The following is an 18,308-nucleotide window of genomic DNA, read 5'->3' as shown; positions in this document are numbered from 1 at the left end:
TTTATTTTTTACATTAGCGGAATATCTACAAAGTTTTGCGCACACTTGTTATGGAAATGCAGCTATTGTCACATGACTAAACAAATACCACTTAGACAATCCCCTGCCAAAACTTTAATTGTATCAGCCCAGTTTTACTTGCAGAACCGATATGTACAAAAATAGTGTATCCCTAATTTTTATGCTCACTGAAGGTCTTTAAGTTACCATTTGAATGTGGTAAGAAACCAAATGAAGGTCTATATGTAAATACCATATAAGCGATTTAAGAGTATGCTTACTAAACGGAGGATTTATTCTGGTGAAGTCATGGTTCAGGTTGTTTTTAAGACCCGATAGAACCTGCAGCAAAAACCAGCTTAAGACTTATGTAAAAACTATAAGTAGTAACATGCTTTTTTCAAGTTATTCTACCTTTTTTTTTTTTTTACGTATGGTATTGGATATATCAGATAAAGAGGCAATTTGTTGTAATTAATGACTGTCCCAATTCAAAACACTCTTTGCCAATAAAAACCACAACCGTGTAAAGAAAAAAAGTTCTTAAGATGTGTGTTTTATTTGGAAATAGTGTAATATGCAGTACTTAACACGATTTAAAGCTAAAAAAAGAGAATTTCTTCTAATCAATAAATTCATAACTCAATTCACCTCCTGAAGTCATGCATATAACTCAAACAATCCAGCCAGTCCCTTAAGTGCTTTATTCCTGAATGGAACCTATTCAAAGGTTCCATTCAGGTAGAACTTAGAAAATGTGCCGTCAAAAGAAATGGAAGAACTTGAGATCCAAACTTGATCAGTTTTGATTACTGCGCAGGTTCACCCAAAGGCCTCGTCTTAAAATCAGTCCGGGAAAAAAGGCACCCAACTAATCTTCCTTATGTTACTTCCAGATTTGTGACTTTGTTGATGATGTGCGAGCGCCTTGGCACACACTCCAGGTCAAACTTGCTCTCATAGATGGTGGGGCAGAGCTTCCAGCAGTTGTTCCGATAGATCCCCAGGTAGGTGTAGACGTCTGGCTTGTAGGAGAGGGGGCATTTGACGCCCGTGGCCCGGATAAAGGAGTCCAGCCGTACCACTTCGCCTTCGTCTGTGAAGTTCTGGTTATAGGCGCAGATCACCTGCTTGCCTTCCGCCTTGGGGTTGTAAGGACTCACTTTGACCAGGGAGATTTTACCCTCTAAGGCTGCTCTGGCCACGCACTCCCACGCGTGGTCCAGCTTGAAGCCAGAGGCCAAGTGCATGAGCCACTTTCCGGAGAGCACGCCGTGGTTGAGGGCCAGTTCTTTTACAGTCTGGAAGGTGACAGGCCGGGAACTGGCCAGTAGTTTGTCCCAGCTCTCCTGGAGACCAGTCACGTCACCTGTAGACGGACAGTGGTTGGGACCCAGCACGGCTATCCACCCCACGCGACTGACCCCGTTGTCCTCGTCCCCAAACCGGTACACCTGGGAGGGTCTGTTGCTCTCCAGCCAGCCGTCAAACTCGGACCGGGGGGTATTTCTGGAGTCGAAAACGATCCAGGGGTCCATGTCCGCAGCCATGGCCTCGGCGGCGTAGGTGTCTGCGGAAAGGGGGGTCTCCGCCTCACCGTCCGCGGGGGCTTCCTCCTCCATGATGCCGTCAAGTGTGCGCTCGAGACTGATGAACGAAACCTGAGTGGGGAGAGCAGACGCAGTTGCTGAGTGCTACAGTTTAAGTCGGTTTGTTTTACTCGTCCGTACTGCTAATTAGAATTCCACACTCCCAACAATTGCTAAATAGCAACAACGTCCAAACCAACGTTTTCTGGCCAATATACCCCTCCACACCCTGTCAGTTAAGGCTCAGAGAAGAAATAAACATTACCTCTGCCTTCCTGCTGAGACTAGCCCGCTAAGCTAGCCACTTTCGAGCATAAAAACTACTTTTTGAGCAATTTTTAAGGAGCAGCACGTACTAACAAGTAACTTTTAAACGCAACAGGCGTTATAAAATACACACGCAGTCAGTGGAATTAACAAGTCATGAGACGTGGAGCATAAATGTAGTCAGTCTACCTGTTGTAGCTCACGTAGTTAGCCAGTGTGGCTCTTTTTCTGCTCCAGGGAGCAGAGATGTTGTTAAAGTTAGCTTCTGATTTGAAACTTTAATAAAGGGACATTTCTGTGTTTTAATAGGCCTGGAGTTTTGATTGCATCTTATATAATATTTAAAAGGGTTGGCTTAATCAAACTTGGTCTGAAATGTTCTACAGAGCCTTCACGTTTTCTCTCTTAGTAACCTCAAAATGTAATTATCTAAAAACTCATAATTAAAACTTCCTGTAGAACTTTTATTTGTTCTTTTATGGTGGAAATAGGTTTCAAATAAAAAGCAGCAAGTCATTGTGAACTGTAATAAAAATAATAATTTCCTATATTTTCTGGCCTTTATCCAAAAAGAAGAAAGTCATAAGAAGTTCTGTTTAGTGCAAGCCATGTACAAGACTCAGTAGGCATGAAGTTAAACAGTGTTGCATGCAAATTGACAGAAATTACTGCAAACAAAACGTAGAGGTGACAGCAGTACGCTGTGAAATAGTGCGAAAAATTGAGAGAAATGCAAAACCGGTGTGACAGATCTAAATATTGTAGTTTTTAAGATTTCATTAGAATCTGTCTATGATGTAGTCTATGTAATACTGAAAACAAAAAGCATTGAAGCACTTCTCCTTTTAGTTTCACAAATTATGTTGTATTTTTGTGAATCTTTATTCATTAAAGTTGTAACAAACCAGTTTTGACTGTCAAAGCTGGTCAGAAATAGTCTAGAATTATTCAAATTAGCCCTTTAAGCGGATGCGATTCAGATACCAACTTCAGCTTGATGACGCTGCTCTGTTGTAATCAAAATAAATGTCCCTTTTCTTTCTTTCTTCTTTTTTTAAAGAATTATCGTTAAATATTCCTTTAAAATATTTGGTCATTTTCTTTGCTTCATTACAGAATAATAATAATAATTTAAAAAGTGCTTTATTTTTACCGATAAACATGTTTTATTTATTAGGAGTTTCTGCACAAAAACAACAACTTCGAAAACAAACTGTATAACGGGTTCATTACATTTCTATTATTTATAGCTACCACATTGTAATGTAGAATGTAATTTATTTTTTCAGAGAAAAATGCGGAACAAACTCTGTTTGAGGATGACGGCGCTGAGACCCTGCGGAACCAAACTGACACGACTGACAACAACGTGCTAACAAGTTAGCCGGGACTGGAGGAGGATTGTATATGGTGTAGGCTTATAATCCCGAGCGTTTTTGTATTTTATTTTACTTTAACAATAAAGTTTATTTAATTATGCCCAGCAAAAAGAAGAAATACAACGCCAGATTCCCTCCGGTGAGTTGAAAGCTTTATATCTACCGGCGTCAGCACTAGCTAACTTTAGCTAACAGTGAAAATGAGATGCTATTTGTTGTAGCTAAACTTGAGGGGCTTCGGGTGTCTTTTATTGCCCAGAAAGCCAAAAAAAGAAAAAGCCAAAGAGCTAGCGGAAAGTATTTGCTAAAGTAGTCAAACTTCTTTAAGGATAAGTCGTAGGTTTCTCTGAATTAAACTAACTAAACTAACTTATGTTTCATGTTTTTATCCAAAGTTAGCTTCCAGGAGTCGTTGTTTTTAGCATGTACAGCTAACCCAGGCTGAATTTTTAGAAATGTCATTATTTGTACGTCTTCTGTGAGTGCATGAGGTGTCATGGTACATCCTGCACATTCTGCTTAAAATCCGTAGTAATTTATCCGCACAGTTTTCTCATTTGAACACTCTGAGTGTTTGCATGGAAATAACATCAGATCTGTCCTTCCAGGCGAGGATTAAGAAGATCATGCAGACAGATGAAGAAATAGGCAAAGTGGCTGCAGCAGTTCCCGTTATAATCTGTATCCTTCTGGCTTAAGGTGTTTGTATGCGAGACATTTGATATTATGCCTCCAAACGTTTTAAGTCTACTTTAAGGAACGCTAATTGGCAGTAAACAACTTTCACGCTGACAGAAAACTGTTTCTCTGCTGATATTACGTGTTGTTGAATGATGACATATTTATTTATTTCGAACAAGTAAAATGTCAGAAAAAGTAAGAAGAAAACAAAACAACATATAATAATAGTTAAACATAAGAAAAAAGACAAAAGACAACACATCTTTTGTGATGTATATATATATATATACAATATATATGTGGGTATATATATTGTATACCCACAAGTGTACATATTGCCCACATTTGATTATACATATTTGCACATTGGAGTGTAGTTTGTTTACTCATGTTACAATTTCTCCATTTTCTGATCCATCCATTTTCTGAACACCCTTGTCCCTCAGTGGGGTCGGGAGGGGTGCTGGTGCCTATCTCCAGCTAACGTTCCAGGCGTTACAATTTCTACTTTTTCCAAATTATATACATACACAAAATGTATTATTTTGGAGTCTGCATGATGTTTACTGTCTTCAAGATCCTGTATGATAATCCAGGCATACAGATACATTCATATTTGGCAAAACAACCAAAAGCAAAAAAAAAAAAATTCTGTTCTGTATTTTTTTAATTTACAATCAAGAAATAAAAAAGTCACCCTTTTTTGTTTGTGTTGCTTTTTGAATTGGGTACAAAAAATGGTATATTTTTCAAATTTAGTCCAGGTTAAAGAAATTGAACAAATTACTTTTTATTCATTTTATTTTCACTTTACTTGTTATGTTAAGGTTATGCCTTCAAAATACATTCGGCTTTTAAAATAGTTTTCCGAACGGCATGATGGGTTGCTTTGTTTTATTATTTTTAACTCAAATATAAAATAGTGCAAACATCATGTGCTTTAACGTGATCAGAGTAATATCTGGTGAATTATTCTTTTTGCATGAATGAATTCAAAAACCTACTACAAAAACCACGGATTGGGACCTGCAACGGTTTATTTTCCTGAAGCAAAGCCTCAGCGAGAGCTCTGGAGCTTTTCCTGGAGTCGCTGCTGACGAAGGCCTGCCAGGTCACCCAGTCAAGGAACGCCAAAACCATGACAACGTCGCACCTGTGAGTTACTCCGTTCGGAACAGGTTTACTATAGGTTTTAAAGGCTAGTGCTTTTTCTTTTTTAAAGCCCGTTGCATCTGTTTTTGGCAGGAAGCAGTGCATCGAGCTGGAGCAGCAGTTTGACTTCCTCAAAGACCTGGTGGCGACGGTGCCGGACATGCAGGGCGAGGGCGAGGAGAACCACACCGAGGCCGGAGGAGAAAAAGTCCCACGCAGGTAGTTCAGGGAGCCAACGCTCTGTCAGGGTCAACAGAACAGACTGCTCAGAGTTAGGGAAGTACAATAGAGTCAAAAACCATTCATTCGTGAATAAAAATAAATAAAAAATTGCGCCCCCTCATGGTTTTAGCATGTTATCTGTTACTTTAGTTCTGATTTCTTCTTTTTGTCTGTTATTTTTTTTGATTAAGGACAATTATTCCCTCTGGTTTTGCTTTTGGACAGTTGTAATGTGTAACCATAGCAACAAGTTTTTTTTTCTTTCTTTCTTTTAATTTACAATTGGGAACAGTTTTTTCTCTGAACTATGACCCCATTTGTTAGCATGTCATGACTGTCATACAGAAACCGTCTTCGGTTAGGCGCCTCTTCTGATTCGTTGCAACACGGACTGCTACTGGAGACCCTTTCTGCCCACAGCATGGTCATTCATAATGGCTCTATGTAGATACTTGGTTGATATGAGTTACAACAACTTTTTAATTTGTATTAAAAAAGTATTTTTGGATTGGATTTAATTAAATATCAGCATAATATGTTAAATATTACTTACAGTTGTTGTTAAACTTGATTGGTTGACATTTTTTCACAAAGCAACACCGACAGAGTTCGAAATAAGATTAAATACACTTTAAATATGGCCTTGGTTATGTTTTTTTTTTTTAACTGCAAATGTAAACATTTTCTGACTTTATGTTGTGAAGTCACTTCTCTTTAATAAGAAAGTGTTTGTTGTTTTAGAGTTCCAAAGTAGTTCTTTACTGAGGTCACAAACTGAAACCTGAACTGTTTGGAAAAAGTTCCTGGAAGCAGCACCTACCTCCACTTCTCCTTACAAAATCTATTTATTTATTAATTATTTTTTTTATTATTTTTTAATTTTTGTAATTTTTTAGGGGACGAAAACCAGGATCAGGTCGCAAGAACGGGGGAGCCGGCTCCAAAGGCAAAGACAAGAAGCTTTCTGGAACAGAGTCAGAGCAAGAGGTGGGAGATAATTTACACAGTGATGCTTTGAGCCTTCATGTTAGTGTTGGGAGGGGAAAAACCCCCACATACTTTTGTGTTTTTGTGTCGGTGAAAACAGGAAGATTCTGAAGACAGCGAAACGTACGGGGACGAGGACGACGGCTCCCAGTCAAGCACAAACCAGCAGGCTGCATCCATGTTCCACAGGTGAGGAGACGAAGACGCCATGCGTCTGAAAGCTGGTCTCTCCGACAGCCCAGAGCGGCTGAAAAGGTAGAGACGAGTGACCAGACAGGGAACAAACTGGAAGCTGAATGATAGAACCGCTTTCAGGTGAAGTGGTGCTTAAATTAAAAGCACTTTAAATCAAAGTGCTTTTAATTTAACATTTTTTTCTACTTTTAGAGATGATTTATTAAGCTTGAAACAGAAATAATGTCAGGTCTCTATGGCTACTAAAAGCCCTCCATTAGAATTACGAATTTGGACGTGCATGTTTGGCTCATTTCAGAAGTTTTTAAAGTGACGTTATAATCCCAAACCAGTAGAGGGTGCTGTTTTTCCACTGGAATCAGAAGAAAAAAACATTTCTGTTGAGTTTAGACATGAGGATCTTATTTTCTATAATGATGCTCACATATTTGAACTATCCACATCCTATGCAAATGTTTTCATACCTCTTGAACTTTTCCATATTTGAATTGTACAAGAAGATATAATTTTGCTTGATATAATTTTGCTGTAAAGAGTCTTGATGTGTGCTCTATATTATTATTTAGGGGTAGGTGTTACGCAGAAATCAATCCAAACAGTTCTGGGGGTTTTTGAACCTTGTTACGTGGAATTCATCGTGATGATGAGAAATCAAAATTGGTATCGCAATAAGAAATTTATCACGATAAATGATAAGCGATACGACAAATGCCCACCCCTTTTAATATTATTATTATAACCATAAGGTTTTATACGTTTCTTAGCATGTTATGTTAAGGAATGTAGAGCTGTATATTTTCAGCATTTTTACCAAAAAAACCTGAAAAGTGCAGCATGCATTTTTATGTTCCTCCTTTGTCTTTTATACTGCTAATATAAAGAGTTTGGAACAGCCCTTAGTGGCCTATATCATACATTTTCTGCTTGTGCACCCTCCCCTTCCCAGCTCAAACCCCCCCTCCCAGTTCGGGAACACGGGCAACATGGTGACAGCAGCCAATCCGGCTCCAGCCCAGGGCACCATGGCGTTTGCCCCTCATCCCTCCATGGTGAGCGTCGCTCTGCCCCCCCCAGCTCCCGCGCCGCACAAAAACGAGGAGGACGACGACGAAGACTATGACTCTTAGCTACCTCCCTCCCCTCCCCACCAACATCCTCTCTTTATCTCTCTCACACACACACACACATGCAAACACACACACAAACCCAGCATTATTTCCAGATGAAGTTGGCCCCCTGGTGGCTGCTGCAGCAATGAAGAAGAGGACTCTTCATCTTCATCACAGCCCGCTGACAGAAGAAAGCTGTAAGAGAGAAAACCTTGTTGTATATTAGGTGTTTTAATTTTTTTAAAAAGCTTTTATTTTAATGTAGAGATGGGGGGGATTGTTTTTTAAGCTAGCTCTTTGCTGTTTAGTTTTTTTTGTTTAGTTTTTTTTTGTCTTGACTAGTATAGCACGGTGAACCACAGCAGACAGGATAGGTGTGGTTTATTTCGCCTCACAGTTTTTTGTTTCTTTTTGTGTTTTTTTTTTTTTCCTCAAAATTTCTCTGCATAATAAAAACAAATGCAGTTCCTCCGACCCAAAGAAAAATGAACTTTTTAAAGCTCAGGCTGATGGCGAGCCCAGGTGAGTTCTGAAGCGTCATCTTTCATCTTTCAGCCGATTGCTAAGATGCCACTTGCATCTTTCTAGTTGTTCCTGATCTCAGTCGACAGAAAAGCAGGTGAATTTTTTTATTTATTTATTTTTTCCTACCATGTGTTTGCAACCTGCTGTTTGCTTTTGTTTCAAATTTAGTCTTTACTTTAAACTCAAAATTGATTTCAACCACATCAGCAGGGGGTAAAGATTTTGATCTAAGTGTGTTTTTATTATTTCACTTACCCATAAATTTGTTTGCCTGTAAAATATACAATGAATATTGGACCATATGTTTTTTTTTTTTTCTTTTAAAGTCGTTTTTCTTCTGGCCACACCCTCCAATGTTCGCTCCTCTGTCTTTAACATTCGTTTTTCCTTCTTTTAGATTCTTTATTTTAAACAAACGCAGAGGCGGAACTCCCATTTACGCGCCGAGCTTGTTAAAAAATGGTTGCGAGACAGTTTACTCTGTATTGTAAACTTTTAATGTTCTTTTTATTTTGTATGGGTGAAATAAAGTTCACATTTCAATTAAAAAAATAGACATCTCTTGTGGTTTCTTTGTTGTCATGAAAAGAAAAAGAAACACAAGTTCACGTTACGTTCTGTTTAAATGTTGAAGTTTTTATTTTATTTTATTTTTTGTATTCAACCGCATAAAAAAAAGTTTTCATAAATGTTCCTCCTGAGTCGTACGCTAGAGAATCAGGACACCAACAACCTGAACCTGGTTCTCCTTAAATTTCTATGTGGTCGTATAGTTTAAAAGTTCAGATAATTTTCCCATGTTAGCAGTGAAATAATCTGCCAATGAAACAAATAGTTTTTTTTATAAGCATCAAGCAATTATTGACTCTAAACAAGCACCTATATCTCACTCAAAAGTTACTTGTAAGTTATTTTTGTCTTATTTCAAGTTCACCCGGATGTTTGTACTACAAACTAGACCAAAACTACTTTGTTAAACTTATTTAGTTTTTGCAGTGTAGAATCAAGTTATGTTCCAAGAGAAACTTCTTCCACCAATCATTTGTGTTGATCCGTGTATTTCCATTTTCCAGTGTGATGGAGCAAAACGTGCCAAATAGTTAACATTTTTGGACCTCATGGCATGGTTGTTTAAAATTTGTTTTTATATTAATATAACAACGTGCAAAAAAAAAAAAAAATGCAGGCAGATATTTAGTTAGGACTGTCAGCTGGGGCGTCCATCTTTAGAAATGGCTGTTTGGTTCCCCGGCTGGAAGTGGAAAATTGAAACCCTGTGGCATCTTTTGGCAGAGTCGTCAAACTGCTTCCTCCTTCATTTCCCCGTTTCACAACCGCAAATCACATGATTTGTAATCCCTTGGCTCTGTTTTTGTGCCTCCCTTTTTTTGTTTTTGATGTTGCCTCCTCCCTGAATTTTGCAATGCGTAAAGGTTCCCATGGACGCGGCTTCACTTTCCGTGACTCACGCAGCCCTCTGGAAGACAATGCCTTGCATTTATCGGCAGCCTCTCCTCCTTGGGTATTTGAATCAGATTAAGTGCAAGACAGCACAGGTTGGGAGGAGAGCTGCTATGTTGGTCGTCACCTTTGGAGCGTCGGGGGCGGGGGGCTCCCGCTTTGCCCCTCGGAGCGTCTTTAGCCCATTTCCTCTTCCCACTGCCATATTTGTTTGGTTAACCCCGAGCTTTTTACCACCCAACCAAAGAGGCTACTTGGATCTGGTGCCGCAAAAACAACTGCATCCTTCCTGCACAAGAGTTGACTCAGCGGACTGGGAGGAAGGCGGAGCCTCTTTTGTGAGTGCGTGTCTGTGTCTCTGTGTGTGTGTGTGTGTGTGTGTGTCTCTTTGTGTGTGGTACGGAGGAGGGTGGGATCGGAGTTTGGGTGGTTGACTTTAGGATTGGTGTTCAGACAAAGAGCAGTACGGGGGAGGGAAGGGAAGGCGAGCCAGCAGAAGGAAGCGCACTGTTTCCACACAGCAGCCAACAGGGGTCAAAGGTGGCCCCTCTGATTCCCATCCGCTCCCATCAAGCTACTGTCTTCTATGCTGTCTGCACTTTTTAAAAACAAGAGGAAATGTGAGGGAGGAAAAAACGAAAAAGAAATTCCGTAATGTTTTGGCTTGAATCAAATGCACCTTGTGTTTCAGCTCTTGACAATACGACTGTCTCGTTTAACGTGTATTTTATTGTTTTAAGCGTTGCGTCTTTTTGTTGTTTAGTTTGATTGTTTGCTAAAATGATATGAGCAAACTTGCATGAAAACTTGATATGGCCTTAAATGGAAGAATTGACACCTAGTCGACAAGACATGTTCCATATTTAAATTTGTTTGCAGTTTTTTATATGTATGTGCTTGATTAAAGTTTTTGGATATAAATAGTGCTATAAAATGTTTCCCTTCTGGATTTATATAGCTTTGTCTCAATTTGTCATGTTTTATAGGGACAGTATTATGTGAAATCAACTTTTGAGTTTTACGTCATGTTATTCTCTCATGAAGAACATACCTGGAGTGAGAATTTTTTTTCTTTCTTTTTTCTCAAATCTGAGTATGGATTTGAGAAATCCTTTAATCTCCATGGCAACCATTCAGCTGTGCAAAAAGCCTGGTTGGACCTAACCCTGCCTCCAAGGATGAAGCTCCTCCTCTGAGCCTCCGTCTGCCTCCCTCCGCCGCAACTCCTTCAGACTAGCCAGCAGCAATTAGCAAACACCTAGTGGAATTGTGCATCAGCTGAGTTCATTAAGTGAGCTACTTCTCACAGTGCAATGCTAGTGAAACATCAAAGAAGAATGATATAGTGATGACTTCCTGTAGGCAGGGTTTCAGAAAATGCAGAAGTTTTTAAAGAGACAGTGGCTGAATTTAAAGGTGTTAATTTTCTTTGAGCTATCCCAAGAAATCACAATAAATAAATAAATAAATAAATAAATAAATAAATAAATAAAAAAAGCGGAATGAGAATAATGCTTTTATTACTTGTGTAGGAAAATAAAATGCATGAAAGAGTTTCAACATATTTCAGAAATAACCAGAAAAATTGGGGCATACTTCAAATGCAATATATGTCTTTCAGAAAGTTGCGTTCTTTAACCAAACATTAAAGATTCAAATGAGTAAGTCTTTCTGATTTCTAAATTGCTTTAAGCCTTTTTCTCAGAGATAGGCTTATTATTCAATACGTGGTGTAAAAACTGGACAAACACGAACTAATGGTGTACTTTTCAAAATAAAAGCAATTTTTAAAGGATCATAAGTGTTTTTTTTTTGCCCTTTAAATTGAAATTTTTTTGTTCCTTCTCTTTAAAAGCAAACATTCCCTTCTACACAAAAGTACCCAGTCTCTGTCAGATTGTGTTTTTAGCTGTCTCTGTCACTAATTGTGTGAGATGTGAATAAACAAGGATTTCAGTATGAAATATTTCAATAGAAATTGCTCCAACCAATTGGTTAAAAGCAAACAAACAAACAAAAAACAATATCAAATTAATGATAAATATTTTTTTTCACTTCATTTCACCTGGATAAAATATTTATTATTAACTATGTAATTGTATAATAATACAGTTTAAATAAATTGAGAAATTTAATTAAGCGGTTTGTATGTTTCCAAAGGTAAATTAAGGCATATTTAGTTTCGGTAAGTACACATTACGTTTCAAATTGGTTGAACTCTTTATTTTTAATTATTAGTAATATCAGTGTTATTAGTAGATTTTAATAAGCTTTAGTTCAGAACATTTATCAAAGTTAACTGAACGTACTTCAGTTTTTTTCAAAGGAATCTTGGTTTTCAAAGAGAACTTGCCACTCACAAAATGGCGGACGCGTTTAGGTATGGCAGTGTGCCGTCTACATTTCGCCGATTTATTTTGAAATCGGAAGTTTTGCATTTACTTCGTCCCCATTGGCGGGAGCGTGTCAGCTGACTTTGTTTCCTGTTGGGAGAGGAAAAGTTTTGAAACCCCACCCTCCGGCACAGCGGCTGTAAGCTGCGACGTTGGAGTGGTCCGAGGTGCTGGCCGCTGAAGGCTGACCGAGGAAGAGGAACGGAGTAAGAACTTCTAACGGAACAGTTCCGCAGTTTTGACACCGTCTTTATGAAGCGGAGCACCGAAGTGACCCGGGCCCGGCGCTGGTCTCCCAACAAGAACTAAAGTTATCTGGAATAGTTTGTTTTTCTTTCTTTCGGTTTTTTCCCTCCTCAGGACTGAAAAGCCAAGCAGATTTGGAGAGCTCTTCCTGTTCCCAGAGTCGGCGCCTCGCAGTTTATGTATGAGCTCCTTCATAACACAGCCAGCATGGATGTTGTGGCGCACGGGAATGCGGGATTTCCTGTGTGGTCACCGCAGTGTTGCGTTCAGACGCACTTTTTGGGTCCTCGGGCTTAAGTAATGAACAGTGGTCAGCGCTTGAAACTTGTCGTAAAGCACTGGTTGGCTGGACTGAATGCTCCTTTTCCTGCTATTCTTCTCCTCCTCTCAGCGCTTCCTGCTTATGGTGGCCACTGCTCTTAATGGCTAAAAATACATAAAAACCGAGTATGGACTACCAAGTGTGTGGGAAATGTTGATTTGGACTCTTATCTGTAAGCGGTTTCATTCCTGAACATTAATTTTGAACTTTGACTCTTCGTACTTGCTGCCCAACAGGTGGTTGTTCTGAATGAGGAGGGGAAAGGAGGACAAATTCAGTCATAATGAGTTGATTCCAGAGTCTTTTAAACACAGGATGATGAGATGATAATCTACTCAAGCCATGTGCAGGGAAACCACACACCACATCAATCTTTCAGAGAGTTAATCACTGCTGACTTTTAGAGATTTGATAAATGCTACGAAAAGCAAACCATCTGAGGACTGCTGAAATGGAAAGATTTGAGTTTAATCCAAGAACAAATGGAAGACATTTCACTTTCATTTGTCCCTGAATCCTGAAGCCCACCTGTTGGTCTGACTTTTGAACACACCTCATTGGTCCCTGATGAGACAACAACAAAGACAGGAAAGGGAGCAAGGTGCAATAAAGTACTCCTTTGTACTTTATTTTCAGACCCCTGGAGTGCGCAGTCGGATCCAGTCAGGCAATATAGTGGAGGTTTCATGGAGCCGCTGAAGAACATATTCAGTCGTAGCTCGCTGTCGAACTGGAAGAACTTGGATCAGTCCCAAAAAGGGAACTTCACCAACCCTGTATGGACGGTCTTGTTTGACTATGAGGCCTCTTGTAAAGACGAGCTCACCTTGCGTAAAGGTGACCTGGTGGAGGTTCTCTCTCAGGACTCTGAGATATCTGGGGATGAGGGTTGGTGGGCAGGTAAGGTCAACAACAAGGTGGGCATCTTCCCATCCAACTACGGCTCCTTCAAGCCTAGTGGATATGCCAAGCTACCAGGTACCAGCGTAGTGGAGGAGCTGAACCGTGCTGTGGTTGGCACCGTCGATCCTGAGGAGGTGGATTTCCGTGAGCTGAGCTTGGAGGAGGTGATTGGGGTTGGGGGCTTTGGGAAAGTGTATCGAGGTACATGGAGGGGCGAGCTGGTGGCCGTGAAGGCGGCCCGGCAAGACCCGGACGAGGACATCAGTGTGACAGCGCAGAACGTGAAGCAGGAAGCCCATTTGTTTGCCATGCTCACCCACCAGAACATCATCGCCCTGAAGGGGGTGTGCTTGCAGGAGCCCAACCTGTGCCTCATTATGGAGTATGCCTCGGGTGGGCCACTGAGCCGGGCGCTGGCCGGCCGCCGCATCCCTCCTCACGTCCTGGTCAACTGGGCCGTGCAGATAGCAAGAGGGATGGTGTACCTGCACAATGAAGCCATCGTGCCGGTCATCCACCGGGATCTCAAGTCCAACAACAGTAAGTCCTTAAAGTCTTTCAACTATAAGTCTTTCAACTTATAGTGTTATAGTCTTTAAACTATAACACCTGGCCATCTGTGTCTAACTGCTGGATGTAAGGTTAGGGATATAATCATAGGGACCTTAGTGGTTTCTAAAAGGCTTTTAGGTGTTTATAAAGGTGTCATGGCAATAGCAAATGACTGTTACCAGTTATAAAGTTTTAAAACTCTGGTTTTAAAACAGAAAAAAAAAAATAAAATAGTGTAATGCAGGTCTGTCCTTCTCCCACTTGTTTCTGTGGGTGGCTGAAAGCAAGTTGTCGGTGTCATTGTCAGTCGTTCTCTGGTTTGTAAATTTTTTCCTGTCATGCTGACCCTAACCTTTGACACTAGAAAGAAATTCACACATGGAGTGAAGGGAGTGTCAGAAAAATGGGTGACAATGAGGGGAGTTCTGTCACTGCTCCAGCAGGACTAAATGAATGACTCAATTACTCAAGAGAACATTGTCCCGTTCCTCATCTGATTGAAATAAGTATCATTCATGTGATGTTATATTACGTTGAACCAGGGAAATATCATAAACCTGCAGGACCTGGTTCAAGGCCCTCACAATTTTTCATTGCGGGTTGCTAATACTTTTTTGTGGTAGCCCAATCACATGACTTGCATGCTGACAAAAGCAGGCCTCAGTGATAGAGACCACAAGGTCTTTGAAGGAGCCGTCGACGGGACAAGAATACTTTGCTGCCGAGCAAAGGTCAGGAAATGTTTCCGCATCAGCACCTTTGGGACTCATCCCTCGGACTTTGAGACCTTAAGGAGGCGGCGTGTCGGCTCTATCACGCAGAACACATCTCTGTTTTTCCAGTACTTTTACCTTCAGTTTCTATCTTCCAGCTATAGTTTTCAGCAGTCGTCTCTATGGTGTTTTCATTCCTTACATTTACCGTTGTGCAGTTCTGTCATTTCCTGAGAAATACGGCTGTGACTGGTGAGGTTAACCCGCTTGATTCGAGTCATGTTTATTGCACACTTTGAGGGGAGGAGGGCATTATGCAGCACATCCCAAGACATCCCTCCTCCGTATGCATCAGCCTCAGTCGTCAGATCGTTGACATGATTGTCATCACAGACGTCTTCGCCCTCGCTTATCTTTGCCTCCCCCCTGTCAGGGTTTCTCTCTCAGATGAAAACTCTTCTCCTGCATTGCAGGAGAAGAAGAAGCAGGGAGTTATGGTAATATGGTGTTTGTATATGGGGCAGGCCAGCTCCAACACAATCCCTCTCTGTGTGCGCTGCGAGATCATATCGCTCTCCTGCCTCCTGCTGCCTCTTGTTTTTTAATTCTTCTCTCAAGCTTTTGTCCCCGGCCTGCCTCTACATGTCTCCATACAGACGTAGCCTCGTTGTGTCACTGAGCAACATCCTGTTGTGTTGGAGGAAGGATAGAAGAAAGATTGGTGGGGGTGGAGGGATCTCACCAAGACAATGTCTTTTTTTGTTTTTGTTTAATAGGTTTGCAGATTGGCTTGACAAACAGGTGCAGGAGCATCGAAGGGGGATCTTAAAAGGAAATCAAGCAGAGCTACTTGAGCGATTTAGTTGGTAGTTCAGCAAAAAAAAGATCAGCCTCTGAATGAGGTGTCAGTTCCTCAGAATATTGATGCAAGTTCTTCTTTCTCGAGGTGCCATTTTATTTCATAAATCTCACGCTTGTTTTGTCTCCTTTCTTTTATATCTGTATCCCCAAGTGAGCTGTATTGCAACGTTTTGCTTTTAGTTGTTGTTGTGATCTGGTCAATCGAAAACCACAGGTTAAGAAAATGACGAGCGCAGCATAAAAAAGAGAACTTGGGGATAATTGGGCTCATCTGTCACAGTGATGGATGGAGGTGCAAAGTCATTATCCTCGCAGGGCTCATAAACAACAGCCAAGAGTTGCTGTTGAAGCTAATGACCAGCAGAAGATGCTGATTAAACGGGAGCGTGCTGGAGAGGGTGCATTGTGGGGGCGCTTGGGTCAAAGCCAGAGGGCCATAATTTGAATTCCAGCAAACATGGACAAAGAGAAGAGACTACAGGATTGTGTCTGAATGTGTGCAGAGGAGTTGTACTTTTGGCACGTTACAGTTTCAGTTTTTTTTCAGCTGTTATTTCTGTGGGACTTTGAGACTTTGCATGAACTGAAATCCCTTTAAAGTCCCTTTGATGCGCACTGCCAATCAGGTGGACTAAAAAAGAACATCTTTCTTAGAAGTAAATCAGATTTGCTTTTTTAAAATAAAAAAAACAACAACAAAAAAACAAAAGCATTTTCATTTTTAAAAATAAGCATGTCTATAAAGCTAAAGAGCTACTTTAAAACTATAATTGGTAAATTTTAGACTCTACCCAAGCAGGTAATAAACCTTATAATATCAGTTATACTTGTGTGAAAAACAGCAGAACAGCAAAAAGCATTCTGCCCAACAAGCAACTGAAAACTATGGATGCACCGATCCACTTTTTTCACTACCGATACAGATATCTGAGATTTAGTAACGGCTGATATCTTAACCAAAACAGAAGAACAATGCTGAATTGACTTAAATCGCACTGTACTGAATTACAAATGTATTTGATGACTCAGCACCAGCACTGGACGCTTAAATTCACCAATATCTTCACAAGCTAGGTCAGACATATTAACACAACACAAATTTAATTTGTTCTCTCAATTCAATTAGGAGTATAATAGCCAATGTCAAATAAGTAACAAAGAAACTGAAACTGACGAAAAAACAATAGGTTGACAACCTTGGTCAAAAATGTAAAAATAAACTGCAACAAACCTTTCAAATAGTTCAGAAAGTGCAATTAGGAATTCTAAGTGTAATGTAAAATAAATAATGAAGCATGATGTCGCTTAGTTAGACCGAACAGATCTGCCCAGTGGATCAGATACATTGTCACTGATACCCGATCTAGAAATGTTTTTCAATATCGAGTTAGTGCATTGCTATTGAAGACCACAACAAAAGTTTATTCCAATACATAAATCACCAATAAAATAGTAAGAACTGCTATAATCAGACAACTTACCCTTGATTGACTGACTGATTGAAAGTATAAAAAAAAATTGAGTGCACTTGTAAATTCAGTAAATAATGCAACTGCAAAGTCAATAAATCAACCATAGTTTCCTTAATTTTGGGTGATTAGCCAATACTTGCATGTGAAACCAATGTAGGCATGTATCCAACTTAGCAACTATGTTGTACATTTTCAGACTAAAAAAAATTGGTATCGGCCAAAATCGGAATCGACGTGTCAGGCTTTTTAAAGATCAGCAATCTGCCAGAAATCTGCAACTGATGCATCCCCCACTTTTTTTTCCCTGTTAAATAAATGTATCAAAGCTAAGACCTTGATGTAATACAGCACAGTCACATTCACTAGGTTACACAGCGTGCAGTGATGATTAGCTAAAAGGCGTCCAACGAAACCAGTAGCTTGTTTCGAGTCATCTTGAATAAATACATGGCGACAGTGTGGAGGAACAACTTCCTTTAAACATGAGGAAACTTCCAGTAAACCAATAAAAGTAAAAAATAAAGTGAAGCTAAATAATAAAAAGAAATACTTGAGAATATTTGTTGAAATTCAAGTTAGCAGTGTTGGCTCTTCTTCAGACTAGCCAGCAGCAATTGACAAACACCTGGTGGAACTGCACATCAGCTGAGCGTATTACACAAGCTACTTCTCAGTGCAATGCTGGTAAAAATGTTGTTAAATGGTTCATGGAGGAGCCATGTTGTGACGACTTAATGAAGGCGGAGTTTCAGAAAGAACAAGAGCTTCTTAAACAGACAGAGGCCCAATTTCAAGGCGTTATTCTATGAATTTAAATTATTTTAAGTCATGTTTTATATTTACAGCATTTTTTTTAACACCTGAAGGTAGCCTAGATACTTGATTGTGCTATAAAATGGCACTTCATGCCTATTTTAAAAACTCCTTTTTGCATCTGTTTATGATAAAGGAACCAGCTCTGGCTTTTAGGTCAAATTTGCTTTGACCTAAACAGTCTTTATGTATGTTAGAACTATGGGCCACTGAGTCTCTAATCAGAAATGGATTATCAGTCAGCGACATGTTTTTCGTCCTTGTATTTCACAATCCGTCAGGTTCAGCTGTGCTCTTTTCACCCTGTGTGTTTTTTGTTTTTTTTTATTTTCCTGCAGAAAGCCTTCATAGACCCAAAACCAGCTATATGCAACACCACAGCACATAAAACTTTGCAGAGAGCTTTAGTTAGAAATGCCGGAGGGGGGAAATGCGCCAAGCTAAGCACTCTCTGGGCCGGTGCTTA

At 40.0% G+C, this 18,308-nt stretch overlaps 3 protein-coding genes across 4 annotated transcripts; 2 read left to right on the top strand and 1 right to left on the bottom strand.

Moving 5' to 3' along the window:
- Positions 1-527: 527 nt before the first annotated feature.
- On the bottom strand, positions 528-2,214 carry cunh11orf68 (chromosome unknown C11orf68 homolog). 2 transcript variants are annotated; one of them, XM_007555858.2, is made up of 2 exons: positions 2,046-2,214; positions 528-1,661 (listed from the first exon to the last, which is right to left on the bottom strand). In XM_007555858.2, exon 2 carries the CDS (start codon positions 1,620-1,622, stop codon positions 882-884), a length of 741 nt encoding a protein of 246 aa, XP_007555920.1. In that variant the 5' UTR covers positions 1,623-1,661; positions 2,046-2,214; the 3' UTR covers positions 528-881. The 2 variants fall into 2 exon arrangements, with proteins under 2 accessions (XP_007555920.1, XP_007555919.1); XM_007555857.2 differs by lacking the exon at positions 2,046-2,214 and adding an exon at positions 1,855-2,039.
- Positions 2,215-3,154: 940 nt separating this feature from the next.
- On the top strand, positions 3,155-8,658 carry drap1 (DR1-associated protein 1 (negative cofactor 2 alpha)). The gene is made up of 7 exons (XM_007555856.2): positions 3,155-3,374; positions 3,844-3,916; positions 4,978-5,071; positions 5,162-5,287; positions 6,187-6,277; positions 6,378-6,466; positions 7,419-8,658. Exons 1-7 carry the CDS (start codon positions 3,333-3,335, stop codon positions 7,597-7,599), a joined length of 696 nt encoding a protein of 231 aa, XP_007555918.1. The 5' UTR covers positions 3,155-3,332; the 3' UTR covers positions 7,600-8,658.
- A 3,211-nt stretch (positions 8,659-11,869) lies between these two features.
- LOC103140665 (mitogen-activated protein kinase kinase kinase 11-like) lies at positions 11,870-14,015 on the top strand. The gene has a single exon (XM_007555911.2). It carries the CDS (start codon positions 13,215-13,217, stop codon positions 14,013-14,015), a length of 801 nt encoding a protein of 266 aa, XP_007555973.1. The 5' UTR covers positions 11,870-13,214.
- Positions 14,016-18,308: the final 4,293 nt, after the last annotated feature.

The sequence above is a fragment of the Poecilia formosa genome, unplaced genomic scaffold (assembly GCF_000485575.1).
Source record: "Poecilia formosa unplaced genomic scaffold, Poecilia_formosa-5.1.2 Scaffold73, whole genome shotgun sequence".
NCBI lineage: Eukaryota > Metazoa > Chordata > Actinopteri > Cyprinodontiformes > Poeciliidae > Poecilia > Poecilia formosa.
The sequence above is the reverse complement of the archived record's forward strand: the minus strand, read 5'-3'. Positions and strand labels throughout refer to the sequence as shown.

Bases quoted from the DNA above. Each gene is read 5' to 3' on its own strand.
- drap1 (XM_007555856.2), top strand. From the start codon at position 3,333: ATGCCCAGCAAAAAGAAGAAATACAACGCCAGATTCCCTCCG. The intron at 3,917-4,977 runs GTATCCTTCTGG...GCAAAGCCTCAG, and splicing joins AGCAGTTCCCGTTATAATCT to CGAGAGCTCTGGAGCTTTTC. The intron at 6,278-6,377 runs GTGGGAGATAAT...CGGTGAAAACAG, and splicing joins GAACAGAGTCAGAGCAAGAG to GAAGATTCTGAAGACAGCGA.
- cunh11orf68 (XM_007555858.2), bottom strand. From the start codon at position 1,622: ATGGAGGAGGAAGCCCCCGCGGACGGTGAGGCGGAGACCCCCCTTTCC.
- LOC103140665 (XM_007555911.2), top strand. From the start codon at position 13,215: ATGGAGCCGCTGAAGAACATATTCAGTCGTAGCTCGCTGTCGAACTGG.